We start from the raw sequence: 19,223 nt of genomic DNA, 5'->3' as shown, positions 1-19,223 counted from the left end.
CTTGGATACATGATTTGTGCTGCTAGGCAACGGAGAGGAAACTGTATTTGTTATTTAGCCCTTTTTTTTTACCACTTTGTCCGTTTGTCAAAAGCCTCAATTTCCGTATGGGCGAGAGGGATATTTTTGAAAGAGGTTTAATTTTGTTGTGGCGATCTTTATCAGACTCAGTCAGGAGTTGGATTAGGATTTGCAGTATAATCATGGTTGTGTGGAGAAGTGTTTTATTTAAATTTTTGTCAATGACGTAGTGTTCTAACCCTGGTCCTTAATGTCCACACAGTTTAGGGACAGAAGTCCTAATTTAAGTGAGAAAAATAAGTAATCTTAAAGATGCAATTTAATTACTTCTAATAATCTAAGAAATTGATGCCTTGCTGGTATTTCTTAGCACCTTTTTTAGTTGGAGGGATTCAATGCAATTCCTTACCACAAAGCTTTCCACATAAAACATAGAAACAACATATGGCAAGCTGACAAACAACATTGCTGTCACAATAGGATAAATCACAAGCATTTATCAACAGAAAAAAATGAAATCCCAAGTGGGAGAAAAATATGCAATCGCAAGATTTACTGTACAGCAAAGCACACATTTGATATCGTAACATCTTACAATGGTATTGTTCATTGTGCTTTTTTGTCCATTCATCAGCGGTGGTGCCTCAGCCTGGTCCCAGAACTGTTTTTGCTGTGTTGTCAATGACCATAGGAGTTACAATGACAATAGAAATGACAATGACCATAGGAGTTGCTTGTCATGATGACCATGATGACCAGGCATGATGATCAAATCTGGGACCAGGCTAGTTGTGCTCATCTTGCCTATCGGTATATACAGCAGCTGTGGAGGAATTTATTGAAGTAGTTCCTGAACTCTGTGTTGAAAACTGTGTAGATGATGGGGTTGAGGGCGCTGTTGACGTAGCCCAGCCAGGTGACGATGCTCATCAGCCATGGGGGGATGTAACAGGTGGCACACAGGGCCCGCATGGTGTGGACCACGAAGAACGGGGTCCAGCAGAACAGGAAGGCACCTGGGATGGAATAGACACACACATACAGGCAGTCAGGCACATACACAAGCAGACACACAAGGTACACACACACAAACGTAGGAACATAGGTACACGGTACGCACACACAGGCAGGCACACACAAACACACCACAAAGAGGGAGGTTTATACTGAGGCTCTTTAGATTTCTGCTTAAGAACTCGTAAGCCACAGGAATAGCAGTAAAATGACACCTCTGAGACCTCTCATTTATGAAATGATTATGGGTCAGGCTGACACAGGCTTGAAACTCTTTATTACTACATATGTAGGATCTTACTTTGATCACCCTGTTGCAGGAGAACTTTCCTGCAATGCAGAACATTTTAAACGTGTAGTGTATTTGAGGTTTAAAATATTATAATCTACATAACAATTAACATTTCCTGTTGCTGCCAGATTATTTGCTGCTGTCGCAAATTGGCTCAAAATAAGATCACATACTGTCTCAAATGGCACCCTATTCCCTTTACAGTGCACCACTTTTGACCAGGGCCCATGGTAAAAAGTTGTGCAATTTATAGGAAAGGGAATGCCATTTGGGACGCAAAACAAATGTAATAACACAGGAATTGCTAAATATATCATGAGTCTTACTTTGAGGACATCATTGAGTGGCGAGTGGGAATAGATCTAGCTAGGAATAAGTCAAACGCAATCAAAATCAAAGATGGGGCCCTATAAATACAGTATACCCTCTTAGGGCTCCATTCAGATGGCTGTATTTCAGATTGAAGTAGTCTGAAGAGACCCTGCTGATAGGATAACTTTTTTTTACCACTGAGCATAAATTACATCTGCATCATGAAGTGTGATCATATCCCAATGATATACTGTAGGTAAAGCAGTGCTATTTACAGAAATACTTACAACAGGTCATTTCCATATTAGAGTGATAGCAAGGGTTGTTAGAACTATGCTAATGGTGGATAGACAGTAGGGGGAAGCCAGCCCCATTCTGTATTGTAAATTGACAAACACCATTTAAAATCATACTTGCCCATACATGAACCAATTTCTCATACATGAGCAAAACGCACAAGGAATACTTCAGATACGGATCCATCAGTTAAGCTTGATAGAACTGCGCCAGATCTAATTAGGTTTGTATGCAAAGAAGTACACCTGTCAGGCAGCTTCCCTGCCTAGCCCCCTGCTTGGCTGAATAATTCAGAAATGCTGATGGGATTTCTATTAATATCTAGAATGAACATTAGGATGAGTGATAGATAGATAGACACCAACTGTTGCATGCTGGTGTCACCCCCTGACCATAGAGAGCCATTGTTTCTCTATGGTGAAGTGGGTCAGAGCGTGACTGGGGGTGATCTAGTTTATTTATTTCTATGTGGAGTTCTAGTTTTTTTCTATGTTGGTGATTTGTATGATTCCCAATTAGAGGCAGCTGGTAATCGTTGTCTCTAATTGGGGATCATATTTAAGTAGCTGTTTTTCCCACCTGTGTTTATGGGATATTGTTTTGAGTTAGTGCACGTAGCATCTCTGTAGTCACGGTTCGTTGTTAGTTTATTGTTTATTTGTTTTTGTCTTTGCTTAGTTTCACTTTCTATTAAATCATGTGGAACTCAACATCCGCTGCACCTTGGTCCGTTTCTACAAACGATCGTGACAGCTGGGTAGGTCTGGGTTGGGTCCCAGATGTCACCCTATTCCTTATAGTGCACTACTTTTGACCATGGCCCATAGAGGTCCGGTCAAAAGTATTGCACTATATAGGGAATAAGGTGCCATTTTTGACACACCCCTGCTCTGAGCATCAACTCCCTTTGGAAGCTGGGCTTTCCTTTCTCCAACTCATTCACTTACTGTGGAGGGAGGCCTTTGGCTGAACAACATAATGTGAGGCAGAAATAGGATTAGATTTTATCCCAAAAAATTCAGCTATCTCTAAGGAACTCAAGCTATGGATAAAGTGTCCAAGTCATCTTATGTAGGGTGTCTTATGGAAACCTGGTCCCCTTGTGGGTCCCCCAGGACCAGTATTAAGAACGCCTTATCTAATGTAATAATGTGTTTCTGAGTTCCTTCCTACCAGACAGCTCTATCACTCCTGCTATTTGGAGTTATTGAAGATCCATCATCACCTCCTACTGCACCATCAAGAGCATCCTGACTGGTTGCATCACTGCCTGGTATGGCAACTGCTCAGCCTCCGACCGCAAGGCACTACAGAGGGTAGTGCGTATGGCCCAGTACATCACTGGGGCCAAGTTTCCTGCCATCCAGGACCTCTATACCAGGTGCTGTCAGAGGAAGGCCCTAAAAAATGACAAAGACTACAGCCACTCTAGTCATAGACTGTTCTCTCTAATACCGCACGTCAAAGGGTACCTGAGCACCTAGTCTAGGTCCAAAAGGCATCTTAACAGCTTCTACCCCCAAGCCATATGACTCTTGAACAGCTAATCAAATGGATACCCAGACTATTTGCATTGCCCCCCCCCCCCCCCCTCTTTTACACTGCTGCTACTCTCTGTTTATTATCTATGAATAGTCACTTTAACTCTACCTACATATAAATATTACCTCAATTACCTCGACTAACCTGTGCCCCCGCACATTGACTCTGTGCCGGTAGCCCTTGTATATACAGTAGCCTCGCTACTGTTATCTTACTGCTGCTCTTTAATTATAAAAAAATAAAAATAAAATAACTTATCAACACTTATTTTTCTTAACTCTTTGCCGTCTACACCAGGGGTTCTCAAACTTTTTGGGTCCGGGGACCTCTTTTGTGATTGCAAATTCATTGGGGACCCCCTCATAATCAGAAAACAACGTGAGTGTGATACAAATAGTCTACAAGTAGTTTTACTATGACGTCTACAGTGCAAGACTGGACGAACCAAATCTCAGGCCCTGGGAGAGAACATGTAAAAGGCCTGCCTCTTGGCATTGGAGAGAAAATATTGCCATTTTAAAGTTAATATCTTGCAATTCTACACATTTTGTCACTGAGCAAAGAGATGTTTTGTTGTTGCAGCTTTAAAGCTAATATCCTGCAATTATACACATTTTGCTGTTCGGCAGAGAGAAAACGTTGCAATTTTAAAGCTTAAATTACATTGCGTTTATGTATATATACAGTAGCAGTCCAAAGTTTGTACACAACTACTTGATCTTTCTTTATTTGAATATTTTCTACATTGTAGAATGATAGTGAAGACATCAAAACTATGAAATAACACCTATGGAATCATGTAGTAACCAAAAAAGTGCTACACACACAATTCAAAATCGATTTTAAATTTTAGATTCTTGATAAAAAAGTGTAAAATGTAGAAAATAGTGAAAATAAAAAAAATCATTGAATGAGTAGGTGTGTCCAAACATTTGACTGGTACTGTGTGTATATATATATATATATATACACACATTTTTGGGGTAATTGTTTTGAGTTGAAAAACTAATAATTGAGTAGTGTGGATACCAATATCCCTGTGAGCCAACCAGGCCCAGGGTTGAGAACATAATTTTTAAAATTTGATTTAACATTTATTTAACCAGGAAAAGCCCATTGAGACCCAGAGTCTCTTTTACAAGAAGGCAGCAACAATCAATACATTACAGAATTAAAATGTACAACGATACAATTCAACAACATGATCCCGCCTAAAAAAAAAACATTTACACACCTCTGTTACAGTCTCCCATCAAAATTGTAGATGAATAATATTACACTGTATTGTATGACACACTTGAAACATATTTCATGGATTCCTTGGTTGAAAGTAATTTAATCTGTCAGTAATATTCATAAAAAATATGAAATGAAATGCAGTACCGCCGCTGATCCCACTTTGAGAACACCTTGGTCTAGCTTCTTCTGTTTGCCTCATGATTCAGATATGATCAACCTGTATGTCAAATCTATTTAATAGACTTTCTTGAACACTGGGTTTTATCCTCAAATGCCATAGTATATAGGCCATGCTTCAGTTCTGCCTTTTCAATAAATACACCAACTCCATTAATCCACACCATCCCTGGACAGATGGACTCAAAGATAGCACATGGAAACATTGCTGATCGAGGGTCACTTTGAGTGTTTCTCTCTCTTTCTCCCCTCTCCTCCCCCTTATATTTCTCCCCCTTTTCCCTTGTTCTCCATCTGCCCTAGTAGACTCATTTTGCTCAGTATTTATTTGTGTGTGTGTGTGTGTGTGTGCTGGGGGGGGGGGTTAGGTCTACTGGGACAGACTACAGGATTGGCTCTCAGGCTTAAAGCAGTTGCACAAGTTCTCACAGGCAAGGAAACTGCATGAAGAATATGTGAAATGCTAGAAACGGCCTTGCTCCGGATAATTGTCATTCAATTTTGATAATACATTATCCTGTACAAGTATCTTTGCTCAGGTGTATTTATAGGTCCATTCTTACAGTCAGAAGGCTGAACACTTTACCAACAAAACGGTGATACTATAGGGATAACATCATCTCTAGGTCTTAAGGGCTCAGGTAAACCTTACATGATGATTGGATAAAGGATTACGTTTAAGTTAATTAGCCAGTGTTCGCTAAATGGTATTATAATGGCTCGTTAGGCCCAATAATGACCCTGTTTATTTAGACGTAAGAAAGATCTAATTGTCATGGCTTTAGAAGCTTCTGATAGGCTAACTGACATAATTTGAGTCAATTGGAGGTGTACCTGTGGATGTTTTCCAAGGCCTACCTTCAAACTCAGTGCCTCTTTGCTTGACATCATGGGAAAATCAAAAGAAATCAGCCAAGACCTCAGAAGAAAATAATTGAAGACCTCCACATGTCTGGTACATCATTGGGAGCAATTTCCAAAAGCCTGAAGGTACCACGTTCATCTGTACAAACAATAGTACGCAAGTATGAACACCATGGGACCATGAAGCTGTCATACCGCTCAGGAAGAGACGCTTTCTGTCTCTTAGAGATGAACGTACGTACCTTGGTGCGAAAAGTGCAAATCAATCCCAGAACAAAAGCAAAGGACCCTGTGAAGATGCTGGAGGAAACAGGTACAAAATTATCTATATCCACAGTAAAACAAGTCCTATATCAACATAACCTGAACGGCCGCTCAGCAAGGAAGAAGCCACTGCTCCAAAACCGCCATAAAAAAGCCAGACTACGGTTTGCAAATATATATGGAGACAAAGATCATACTTTTTGGAAAAATGTCCTCTGGTCTGATGAAACAAAAATAGAACTGTTTGGCCATAATGACCATCGTTATGTTTGGAGGAAAAAGGGGGAGGCTTGCAAGCCGAAGAACACCATCCCAACCGTGAAGCACGGGTGTGGCAGCATCATGTTGTGGGGGTGCTTTGCTGCAGGAGCGACTGGTGCACTTCACAAAATAGATGGCATCATGAGAAGGAAAATTATGTGGAAATATTGAAACAACATCTGAAGACATCAGTCAGAAAGTTAAAGCTTGGTCGCAAATGGGTCTTCCAAACGGACAATGACCCCAAGCATACTTCCAAAGTTGTGGCAAAATGGATTAAGGACAACAAAGTCAAGATATTGGAGTGGCCATCACAAAGCCCTGACCTCAATCCTATAGAAAATGTGTGGGCAGAACTGAAAAAGCGTGTGCGAGCAAGGAGGCCTACAAACCTGACTCAGTTACACCAGCTCTGTCAGGAGGAATGAGCCAAAATTCACCCAACTTATAGAAGCTTGTAGAAGGCTACCTGAAATGTTTGACCTGAGTTAAACAATTTAAAGGCTTTGCTTCAAATACTAATTGAGTGTATGTAAACTTCTGACCCACTGAGAATGTAATGAAAGAAATAAAAGCTGAAATAAATCATTCTCTCTGCTGGTATTCTGACATTTCACATTCTTAAAATAAAGTGCTGATCCTAACTGACCTAAGACAGGGGATTTTTACTAGGATTAAATGTCAGGAATTGTGAAAAACTGAGTTTAAATGTATTTGGCTAAGGTGTATGTAAACTTACGACTTCAACTGTACCTCAATGCCGGGATGGGATATGCCACTGTACCCTACATTTAAACTTTTCCAAATTTACATCAAGAAGGGAGAAATACAAAAACAAAATTCTGGAAATATACCCTTTTCACTGGGACCGCCGAGTGCTGAAGCGTGTAGCGCGTAAAAATCATCAGTCCTCCGTTGCAACACTCACTACCGAGTTCCAAACTGCCTCTGGAAGCAACGTCAGCACAAAAACTGTTCGCCGGTAGCTTCATGAAATGGGTTTCCATGGCCGAACAGCCGCACAGAAGCCTAAGATCCCCATACACAATGCCAAGCATCGGCTGGAGTGGTGTGAATCTCAAAGCCATTGTACTCTCAGTGGAAACGCGTTCTCTGGAGTGATGAATCACGCTTCACCATCTGGCAGTCCAACGGACGAATCTGGGTTTGGAGGATGCCAGGAGAACGCTACCTGCCCAAATGCATAGTGCCGACTATAAAGTTTTGTGGATGATATATAATGGTCTGGGACTGTTTTCTATGGTTTGGGCTAGAACCCTTAGTTCCAATGAAGGGAAATCTTAATGCTACAGCATACAATTACATTCTAGACTATTCTGTGCTTCCAACTTTGTGGCAAAAGTTTGGGGAAGGCCCTTTCCTGTTTCAGTATGACAATGCACAAAGCGAGGTCCATACAGAAATGGTTTGACGAGATCGGTGTGGAAGAACTTGACTGGCCTGCACAGAGCCCTGACCTTAACTCCACCGTACACCATTGGGATTAATTGGAATGCTGTCTGTGAGCCAGACCTAATCGTCCAACATCAGTGCCCGACTTCACTAATACTCTTGTGGCTGAATGGAAGCAAGTCACCGCAGCAATGTTCAAACATCTAGTGGAAAGCCTACCCAGAAGAGTGGAGGCTGTTACAGCAGCAAAGGCGGACCAACTTCATATTAATGACCATGATTTTGGTGTTCGACAAAAAAGGTGTCCACATACTTTTGGTCATGTAGTGTAGGTTTTCCGACCCATATCTCGCGCCTGCTCCGTGGTATCTTAATATAACCATAATGGCGTTCCGACCCCAGTGCAGCTCAGTGTAAACAAGCATAACAGTTGGGTCGGAATCATCTGGCTAGTTCTCTTGGTGATGACTCAGACCGCACAATGCACAGAAGATTGACCATGAAAATATTTACAATTAATATTTTGCGGTTGTTGTGTGGCTTTGTTTGTTCAGACCACATTTAGTTATTACAACAGTTACATTAACAGTTGCATCAGTGCCCCAAACAACAGTGTTACCATATTAGAAAAAGTGCAAAGTGCCAACCAAACAGATAAGAGAACAAAAATGATCCAACTCACCCACAACGACAGGAAGCACCTTCATGGCCTTCCTCTCTCGGCAATTAATCTTGGCCCTCTTCTTCTGGTGAGGGTCGGTTTGGGGGTGGAGGTTGTAGCTAATGTTAGAGTAGGCCACCACGGTGGGCACAGGGCCTTCCTTGTACTCTGGAGTTGTTAAAGAGTTGTTATAGGGGCCGACTGGAGACTCTAGGGGGTAAGGGTCCAGCTCTTCCAGATTAATATCCTTTAGCTCTGGCTTCATGTCTGTGAGCTCCTCCCTCTTGATAATGGGGGGTAGAGGAGTAGGCAGGGAGTCCAGCGGGGGCAGGGAGGCAGTTGCGTCCTGGAACTTCCTACAGACCAGGATGCTGCTCCTCAGCTTGGCCTTGCGCGCCTCCTCCCACCTCCTCAATCCCCGGAACATGCCGCAGTAGAGGAGGAGCATGATGGGACAGGGGATGAAGAAAGAGCAGACAGAGGAGTAGACCACGAAGTTGTCGTCCTCCAGTTTACACTCTGTAGAGTCCCGCTGGGGGACGTTTTGGATGCCAAACATGACGGGTGAGGCCACTGCCAAGGCCAGGATCCACGTGGCGGAGAGCAGGAAGATCTGTCTCTGATCAACATGCTTAAGGTTGTAGTTGAGTGGAATGGAGACAGCGATGAACCTGTATGAATCATATCAACCAGAGAAAAGATTGAGAGGAGCTATATTCGCTATGTTTTCGCTTTGTAGAAGAGATACATTCATTAATGATTTCCGTAGATCTATCATTAAATACTAAACAAAAATATAAACGCAACAAGCAAAAATTCATTAGGACCTAATCTATGGATTTGACATAACTGAGCAGGGGCACAGCCATGAGGGGGCCTGGGAGGACGAGCCAATCAGAATTAGTTTTCCCCCCACAAAAGGGCTTTATTACAGACAGAAGTACTCCTCAGTTTCATGAGCTGTCCGGTTGGCTGGTCTCAGACGATCCCGCAGGTGAAGAAGCAGGATGTGTAGGGCCTGGGCTGGCGTGGTTACACGTGGTCTGCGGTTGTGAGGCCGGTTGGAGATACTGCTAAATTCTCTAAAACGACGTAGATGGCTTACGGATAGATAAATTAACATTACATTCTCTGGCAACAGCTCTGGTGGACATTCCTACAGTCAGCATGTCAATTACACGCTCCCTCACAACATCTGTGGCATTGTGTTGTGTGACAAAACTGCACATTTTAGAGTGGCCACAAGGTGTACCTGTGTAATGATCATTCTGTTTGGCAAAGGAGAAATGCTCACTAACAGGGATGAAAACAAATTTGTGCACACAATTTGAGATAAATAATATTTTTTGTGCATATGGAACATTTCTGGAATCTTTTATTTCAGTTCATGAAACCTGGGACCAAAACCATGGTGCGTTTATATTTTTGTTTAGTATAGTACAGGGGTGTCAAACTCATTCCATGGAGGGCAGGGTGTCTGCTGTTTTTTCCTTTCAATTTGTGTCCAATTAAGACCTATACAACCAGGTGAGGGGAGTTTTTAACTATTCAGCGATCTTAACTCATCAATCAAGTACAAGGGAGGACTGAAAACAGACACTCGGGCTTCCGTGGAATGAATTTGATACATGTGTTCTAGTATATTACCTTTGACACAAAAATATTATGTACACTGAGTGCAAAAAACATTAGGAACACCTTCAGAACAGCCTCAATTCCTCGGGACATGGACTCTACAAGGTGTCGAAAGTGTTCCACAGGGATAATGGCCCATGACTCCAATGCTTCCCACATTTGTGTCAAGTTGGCTGGATGTCCTTTGGGTGGTGGACCATTCTTGATACACACAGGAAACTGTTGAGCGTGAAAAACCCAGCAGCGTTGCAGTTCTTGACACACTCAAACCGGTGCGCCTGGCACCTACTACCATTCCCCGTTCAAAGGCACTTAAATAATTTGTCTTGCCCATTCACCCTTCTAATAGCACACATACAAAACCAATGTGTAATTGGTCTCAAGACTTGAAAATCCTTCTTTAACCGGTCTCCTCCTCTTCATCTACATTGATTGAAGTGGACATCAATAAGGGATCATAGTTTTCATCTGAATTCACCTGGTCAGTCTTTTATGGAAAGAGCATGTGTTTGGTAGGCTTTAATTTATTTTTAAAATTATATATTACCATTTGTGTGAATGCTAATGAGGTTTTCTTGGCTACAGGCAACACAGAGGCAACAAATACCTCAACAGGCCCTATATAGCTTAATGTCAGTGATAGGCTGTGTAACAGTGAGCAAAGAAAATGATAATCATATCAGCTAATGTTCCCATGCAAATGCTACCTGTCTATCAAGATGGAAACATATTTTATCCTGAGGTTTTATGTTTTGTATGTTTTCTCTCTCTGCTTCATTTGTGCTTTCCGTTAACACTGATTGCTTTCAGGGAGAAGGGGGGAAGAGAGAGATGACAGGTCATTGCTGGAGATATGGTTATTTTCCTAATCCGATCTAGTGGAGGAGACACTATGACCTATGACTTGGGCTGATAGCGAAAGCAGCAGGGTTCTCCTCCCTTGTACTGCTAACGCTGCCAGCACAACTCCCAGCAAAGTGCTTTTGGAGAGAACATGTTAGTATTGGTATTCAATGGCTCAAACATTCGGACACAGGGAAGGAAAGTTAATTGGAATCCATAGATTATTTTTGTGAATTTGACCTAGCTCAAACATCATGGGGGGGGGGGGGTATCAATGAATCGACTCATGCTTGTATTGCAGTGCTGTTTCTGTCATAAGTCACACTTGACGTCAGCGCTTTGACCACCACCTGAGAGGTCGGATGTTAACAGAGAGTTAAAGGTCGATAACCTGTCGATGCTGATGGCGCAGAGGTTGAATATGGAGGCCGTACACAGCATCACGTCCATGGTCATCAGGCCGTCGCAGACATGCATGTTCAGTGACCACAGACCACCCTGGAACTGAAACAGAGCAGCAAACACACACGGTCAGACAGGCAACATCACTGAACTTAAAAAGAACTTGGTCTCTTTCTCGAGGCAAGGACATAGGATGCAAGGAATCACATAAAGATTAATTGAGATAAAGCCATGGTCTGCTGACTACCCTTTGCCCCTCCCTGCCCTCTGATGACTTCCACAAGGTCTTGCCCTTGGCTAGTGTTCTGCACCCACCAGATTGGCTGTGTGTGAAATCAATTTCCTCATTAGCGCTGCTGCAGCTCTATCATAGAGCTGAGCAGAGTGAGGCCCCTCTGGCTGATTGGAAATTGCAGGCGTGGAGCACATGTCAGTTATGACAAGTTTTGGCCTTGACACAATTTAGATGATTTTAATGGTATTCTAATCACATATTTTAATTGGCTTGTTTTTAATAACTTCTCTCTCTCTGATTTGGCTGCCAGGTTGGGGACATGTGTTCATTGTCATGTAACGTGATACATGTGGCTCTGTTCCAATAACATGTAAAACACATTTCTCCTTCCATCATTCCCATTACGGAAAAACCACATGAATTTCACATGTGGAAAATCACATGATTTCTCATGTGATATCATATAAAGGCATGTGTTTTTTGAATATTTCTCAGGTGATGATAATTCACATGAAACTTCACGTGGATTTTCACATGTTGATGAACCTAACCTTTCACATGTGCACATTTTTGTGCTCATTTCATGAGTTGAAATAAAAGATCCCAGAAATCTTCCATATGCACAAAAAGCTTATTTCTCTAAAATGTTGTGCAAAAATGTGTTAACATTCCTGTTAGTGAGCATTTCTTCTTTATCAAGATAATCAATCCACCTAACAGGGTTGGCATATCAAAAAGCTGATTAAACAGCATGACTTTTACAAGGGTACACCTTGTACTGGGGAAAATAAAAGGCCACTGTAAAATGTTCAGTTTTGTCACACAACACAATGCCACAGATGTCTCAAGTTTCTTCACCTGCGGAATCGTCTGAGACCAGCCACCTGGACAGTTGATGAAACTGTGGGTTGGCACAATAGAATAATTTCTGCAAAAAACTGTCAGATACAGTCTCATAGAAGCTCATCTGCGTGCTCGTCAACGTCATAATCAACTTTAGTGGGCAAATGCTCACCTTCAATGGCCACTGGCACACTGGAGAAATGTGCCCTTCAAGGATGAATCCCGGTTTCAACTGTACCGGGCAGATGGCAGACAGAGTGCACAGCGTCTTGTGGGCGGGCAGTTTGCTGATGTCAACATTGTGAACAGAGTGCCCCATGGTGGCGGTAGGGTTATGGTATGTGCAGGCATATGCTACGGACAATGAACACAATTGCATTTTATCAATGGCAATTTGAATGCACAGAGAAACCATGACCAAGTCATGAGGCCCGTTGTTGTGCCATTCATCCGCTGACATCACCTCAGGTTTTAACATAATGCACAACCCCATGTTGCAAGGATCTGTACACAATTCCTGGAAGCTGAATGTTTTCCAGTTCATCCTTGGCCTGCATACTCACCAGACATGTCACCCATTGAGCATGTTTGGGATGCTCTGGATCGACATGTACGACAGTGTGTTCCAGTTCCCGCCAATATCCAGCAACTTCACACAGCAATTGAAGAGGAGTGGGACAACATTCCACAGGCCACAATCAACAGCCTGATCAACTCTATGCGAAGGAGATGTGTTGCGCTTCATTCTGGTCACATCAGATACTGGCTGGTTTTCTGATCCACACCCCTACCTTTTTTAGGTATCTGTGACCAGCAGATGCATATCTGTATTCCCAGTCATGTGAAATCCATGGATTAGGGACTAATGCATTTATTTCAATTGACTGATTTCCTTATATGAACTTCAACTCAGTAAAATATTTGAAATTCTTGCATTTTGAGTTTATATTTTTGTTCAGTTTATTTTCAATAGATTCAATGGCAGTCCTTAGTTTCGCCACACGGGGCATTGTGCCGATTTCTAGGTAGATGGCCTTATTTCATCAATAACTAGGGTATGGGCAGGGCTTAGGTAGCCTATCTCTAATTGGATCACTAACATTTTGAAGCTGAGCTCTTTGCTCGTGCTCTGCTGTGCAGTACAGTCCTATCTGCATCAATAGGCCTACTGCTATGTAGTAAAATACAGTTTACTGCCCAGCCATAATTTATACAGCAATTATTATTGAACATGTCCTCACCTGGGATTTGAAACTCTTGGTTCACGGCATTCCGATCTTCCTGCTACGCCACCATGTCTGTGACAATGACTGATTTTACCTGTATTCCTACACTTTGGACTTAAAACTAAATCTTAGCTTTGTTAAAAATACAGAAAACCCTAAAATTGATACAAATATGTAAATGATATCAACGATGAAAGAATAGTCAGATTAAATGATGGCTAAAATAGCAATGCAGATGAAACTCTTTTGCTAAGTGCAGAGATGTATTATGCAATGCCTTCAGAAAGTATTCACACCCCTTGACTTTTTCCACATTTTGTGGTGTTACAGCCTGGATTAAAAATATATTAAATTGAGATTTTGCCACTGGCCTACACACAATACCCCATTAATGGAATTATGTTTTTCAAATTTTCTACGAATGAATTAAAAATTAAATCCTAAAAGGTCTTGAGTCATTACGTGTTCAGCCCCTCTGATATGGCAAGCGAACAAATACTGTAAATCCAGGAGTAAAACTTTTCTTAACAAGTCACATAATAAGTTGCATAGACACACTCTGTGTTCAATAATAGTATTTAACATGATGTTTTAATGACTACCTCATCTCCCACACATACAATTATATGTAAGGTCAGTTGAGCAGTGAATTTCAAACACAGATTCAACCACAAAGACCAGGGAGGTTTTTCAATGCCTCACAAAGAAGGGTACCTATTGGTAGATGGGTAAAAATACAAAAAGTAGACATTGAATATTCCTTTGAGCATGCTGAAGCTTTTAATTACACTTTGGATGGTGTATCAATACACCCAGTTACTACAAAGATAAAGGTGTCCTTCCTAACTCGGTTGCCGAAGAGGAAGGAAACCACTCAGGGATTTCACCATGAGGCCAATGGTGACTTTAAAAAAGTTACACAGTTTAATGGCTGTAATAAGAGAAAACAGGCTTGATCAACAACATTGTAGTTACGTCACAAATAGGCACTAAAGTAAAACTGCAACAAATGTGGCAAAGAAATGTACATTATGTCCTGAATACAAAGTGTTATGTTTGGGCCAAACCCAACTAAATAAATTACTGAGTGACACTTCATATTTTCAAGCATGGTAGTGTCTGCATCATGTTATGTGTATGCTTGTCATTGGCAAGGACTATGGAGTTTTTTAGGATAAAAAGAAACGGAATAGAGCTAAGCACAGGCTGGTTGTCTGCTTTTCAACAGACACTGGGAGACACTGAAATTCACTTTTCAGCAGGACAATAACCTTAAACACAAGGCCAAATATACACTGGTGTTGCTTACGAAGTTGCTTACTAAGACCACATTAAATGTTTCTGAGTGGCCTAGTTACAGTTTTGACTTAAATTGTCTTGAAAATCTATGTTAAGACTTGAAAATGACTTTCTAGCAACGACCAACAACCAACTTGACAGAGCTTAGTAAATAGTTGTTGGAAGAATAATGTGCAAATATTGTACAATGCAGTTGTGCAAAGCTCTTCGAGACTTACACAGAAAGATTCAAATCTGTATTCGCTGCCATAGTGATTGTGACATGTATTGACTCAGAGGTGTGAGTACTTATGTATTAGATGTTTCTGTATTTAATTTTCAATAAATCTAAAAACATGTTTTCACTCTGTCATCATGGGCTGTTGTGTGTAAATGGGTGATAAAAAATCTAATTTTCATGCATCTTGAAGTCACGGGGTATGAATACTTTCTGAAGGCACTGTTGTTAATGAATGTGTAAGGGACTTTGTGGGGAAGCAGGAAAATCAGCGTACCCCAAACGCAGAGGCTGTGAGTTAAAATCCCAGGTGGGGTCATATTGACAAGTCAGTACTAAGTGATCATGTCAAATGTAATTATATTGTCATTGATTAAAGATTGTTACATTATTTCTGCTGAACAGCGTACACTTACTTTAAACCTCCCCATACCATTTCATTACTTATCATGGTTTAGGACCATCTGGGTCCATCACATGATGTCCTGACGACTGGGGGAAAAAATGTCTTGAAAACATCTTACAAATATCCTAACATGTTCGTCCAATTATGTTCTTCGGATGATGTGTCATGGTCCCCTGGAGCTTTTTGTCAAGTTTCCGTTTTGTTCCAGTAACATTCCCAAAGACGTTTCTACTACCTTCTCGAAACGTTGTGTCATGGTTCCCTGGAGGTTTTGTCTAGTTCCAGGGATGTCCCCAAGGATGTTATTGGGATATAATTTTGCATCCCCATGTTATGAGATCTTTACACGCGACAACATTTGAACACATGTGAAGATATGATCTCATGTGAAAGTTTCATGGATTCACATGTTGAAAGATTGCATCCCCATGTTGTCACACTTATTTCACGAGATCATGTTTTCACATGTGTAGTTTTATGTTATTGCATGTTGCTTTTAACATGTTGTCACATGTTTTCACATTAACTTCACATGTGATTACAAAATTCATGTGGTTTTTCTGTAAGTCTCCGTCTTTAAGTCCTTGAAGTAATCACTGAAAGTGAAGATTCCATCATATAGCCGATTTATGGTCAATCTGGTTTCTGTATTAGTCAAAGAGCATGTACTGCGATGTGGCCTCTGCGGAAGTTAGGGCATTCAAAGTCTTGCTCATCGTTGAGCAGAGCAGAGCTGTTGTGAAGGAAGTTGTCAAGGAAGTGAGTTTGTGTTTATACAGGACGTACCGCCCCCACCTACCGTCAACCAATCATGTCAATGCAGAGCTGTATGGAGCCCTCCACATTGTTACAAAATTTGGGTCGTGCACTGCGATGCGGTACGGAGCTTGATTTGGACTCCGGAGGCTCCGCAATTGCTTCACCCCCAACGTACGGAGCCTCCGGGCCACATTTCTGGATCAAGCATAAATGGTATTTTACACCAGTCATGTCAAATCAGCATTCCCCCCAAGGAGAGGAGGAAAGGAGGGATGCGAGGCATGATGGATGCATTCTCAAAGAATTAGAACAGGACCCCCCAATTTCATCCATCGATTCATCCATGGTCTCTTTCCGACTGGCCAGTTGGTTGCTATATCAAGCTCTCTTGAAGGGGCCATAGTGGTGTCCAGTGTGATGCTTGGGACAGTGACCCTGGGAATGGAATGTTCTGTCAGTGAAAAACTATTGTTCCTATGCTGGGTCTCTTGGCTACTAGTGGCTGTCTGGCTGAGGGAGGGGGGGGGGGGGGGGCTGAGAGGAGGCGCTAGTCAGCCTCATTTCCCCGGCCCAGTGTTGACTGCCTGCTGGGACAAATGTGTGTATTGTGCTGCGATTGTTGAGGCATGTGCTGTGGCAGAACGGATGGGGATGCAGCCGTGCAATGACTCGCTGCAGGGGGTTTTGGTCCCATCAGTGGAGAGGCAACCCACGCATCCCCCGAGGGGTCAAATACAGTTCATGCCTACAGTGTAGTTACAGCTGTGTGGTTGTTGGAGTTAGATTGAATTACAGGTTTGGGAAATTCTGTCAATCCACGGTAATGACTTATAGACAGTAGATCTAAGCGTATCTGATTATTTCTGAAATACTTAGAAATAGTATAAGTTGAAAATTCAGATTGATCTGGTGAAGTCATGTCTCAAATACTCAATGGTGTTTGCAAGCCATATGAGACGTTTTGACAACAACAGCAAGCTAGGCACACATGCCTTTGCAAACCGTTGGATTAATGAGCCAACTGTGTTTATCCAGCATTCACATCATCCATTCTGTGCAGTGTTCACCCTTGCATCAGCTGCAACACATGTAAATAAACCTGGCCCCAATAGATGATAGGTTGTAGACAATAACCAATTGTGTAAATATGGCATACTATTATACATGCATAATAGCAATGACAATTGATATTATTGGTTAATAACATGTGGTCTTTTCTGTCATAATCTGTGATTTGGATTGATAGATGTTATATTACATTATAAAATGTTACATTATGTGCTCTAATTTGAAATTGCTTCCAATCACAATTAGTTGGACCTTTCTAATGAATATCATCAATTATTATAATGATTAATACTATCACTACTAATAATATTATTAATATGAATCATCATCATACAGGCACATTGTTTTAATCATAATAAAATGCATGGCTTTGACTGAGGCACCATACCATTTTGAGACATATTACTCACCTCAACATATATAAACAGTGGCAAAACCAAAACTGCCAACATCAAATCAGCCACAGCCAGACTGACTATGAAGTAGTTGGTTGTAGTTTTCAAAGCTTTTTCCCTGTACACGCTAAGGCACACAAGCAAATTTCCACAAATGATGACCACAATTAGCAATATTCCGAATATCAGAGCAGGGAAGTTAAAGTCGATGTCCCGGGTTTGTGCGGTGTTAATATCGGCACCCAGAACTAGCACGGTATTGTTTGAAACGGTGAGGTTGGCTGGCATTTCTGCAGACAGCCGCTCTTGCACCTAAAAATATTCACTCTCCCTTTCTACTAATAGAAGAAGATGAAGTTCAATCATGGCCGGTCCGAGAGAAAGCAGCAGTCTTGAAAGGGATTTTCATTTAGGCGTCGCTTCAAATAGGTATACAGGATGGGTTTCTTTTGCCATCTCGAAGTCTTCATCACTGAAAACTCTGTTGAGACGCCTTGTTGTTGTCCTTTATTATATTTTCAGCACTGTGCGCGCTGGACAGAGCCACAGAGCGTCATGCTTTCCAGCAACAAGCTTGCTCTTCAAGCGCGCTCTCTACGCGGGGTTCCTGCTGACAATAACAGGCAGCAAAATTACTGCCAGTCGACCCTGACCCATTGCATTCATTCCCTTTAATGTATCTATTTAAAATCGAGTCACTTTGGCACAACACTGGTGTGTTCCTCCCCAAGCCCAGTTATTTCCAGTTGAACTGATTTATCAAGTTTATCAAGTGTGCCGTTACGAATCCAGGGGCTTAAAACCGATTACCTGTACTGGTTGTTTTCATGGTCTGCCCTTGAATCTTAGGCCAAGAAGCAATTTAATAATTCTGAGCGTGCATTTGTTTCTTGTCAGTCACAGGGAAAGTGACTATTGGAGTGGGAGTTTTTGTGTGACCAATGACAAACACTGGCTTTTCTTGGATACTATAAATGAACAACTATTAGACACAATTAAGGAACCCTTGAGTCTTAAAACAGTGCGTGCCAATCATTTGCATACATTTGCTCTTTAGGCTCATGGAGTCCTGGACCATGGAAAGCTCGTTTCAGCAGACATTCTGAGTGTGAAATGTCATGCAATTGCGCAATTAAAACTCTCTCTGACACACTTCAATGAAATTATACAGAATGCATAAAGTACATAGGCGAAATTGCCACAGGGATGGGGGGACATGTACATTATATTTAGAACAGGTCAAATATTCAGAACATGTCGTTTCATCCCCCTCCCCAATAATTTCTTTAAAATAAACAAAATAAACATGTCATAAGCAATGGCAAAATGTTTAGAATTGCAGGAAATTAGCTTTAATGGCCGACCTTGGACACGAAAAACGGTCCAACTGCTTCTCTTTCTCAATTTTCAAACAGAAATGGGGTGTGCCTTTGGTGGTTCATCGATGTGTCATCCTGGTCATATGCACCACCACTGATGTAGCTAGTTCGTTAGCTAAGCTAGCCACATAACTCCTCCAGTATGTGCTGACCTCATTT

The 19,223-nt window shown here is 41.6% G+C and overlaps 1 protein-coding gene across 1 annotated transcript; it reads right to left on the bottom strand.

Annotated features, from left to right (window-relative positions):
* Positions 1-806: 806 nt before the first annotated feature.
* Positions 807-18,269, bottom strand: LOC139530224 (D(4) dopamine receptor-like). Its single transcript, XM_071326431.1, has 4 exons — positions 17,701-18,269; positions 11,227-11,339; positions 8,379-9,028; positions 807-1,037 (listed from the first exon to the last, which is right to left on the bottom strand). Exons 1-4 carry the CDS (start codon positions 17,971-17,973, stop codon positions 826-828), a joined length of 1,248 nt encoding a protein of 415 aa, XP_071182532.1. The 5' UTR covers positions 17,974-18,269; the 3' UTR covers positions 807-825.
* Between the last annotated feature and the right edge of the window lie 954 nt (positions 18,270-19,223).

The sequence above is a fragment of the Salvelinus alpinus genome, chromosome 9 (genome assembly GCF_045679555.1).
Source record: "Salvelinus alpinus chromosome 9, SLU_Salpinus.1, whole genome shotgun sequence".
Taxonomy (NCBI): domain Eukaryota; kingdom Metazoa; phylum Chordata; class Actinopteri; order Salmoniformes; family Salmonidae; genus Salvelinus; species Salvelinus alpinus.
The sequence above is the reverse complement of the archived record's forward strand: the minus strand, read 5'-3'. Positions and strand labels throughout refer to the sequence as shown.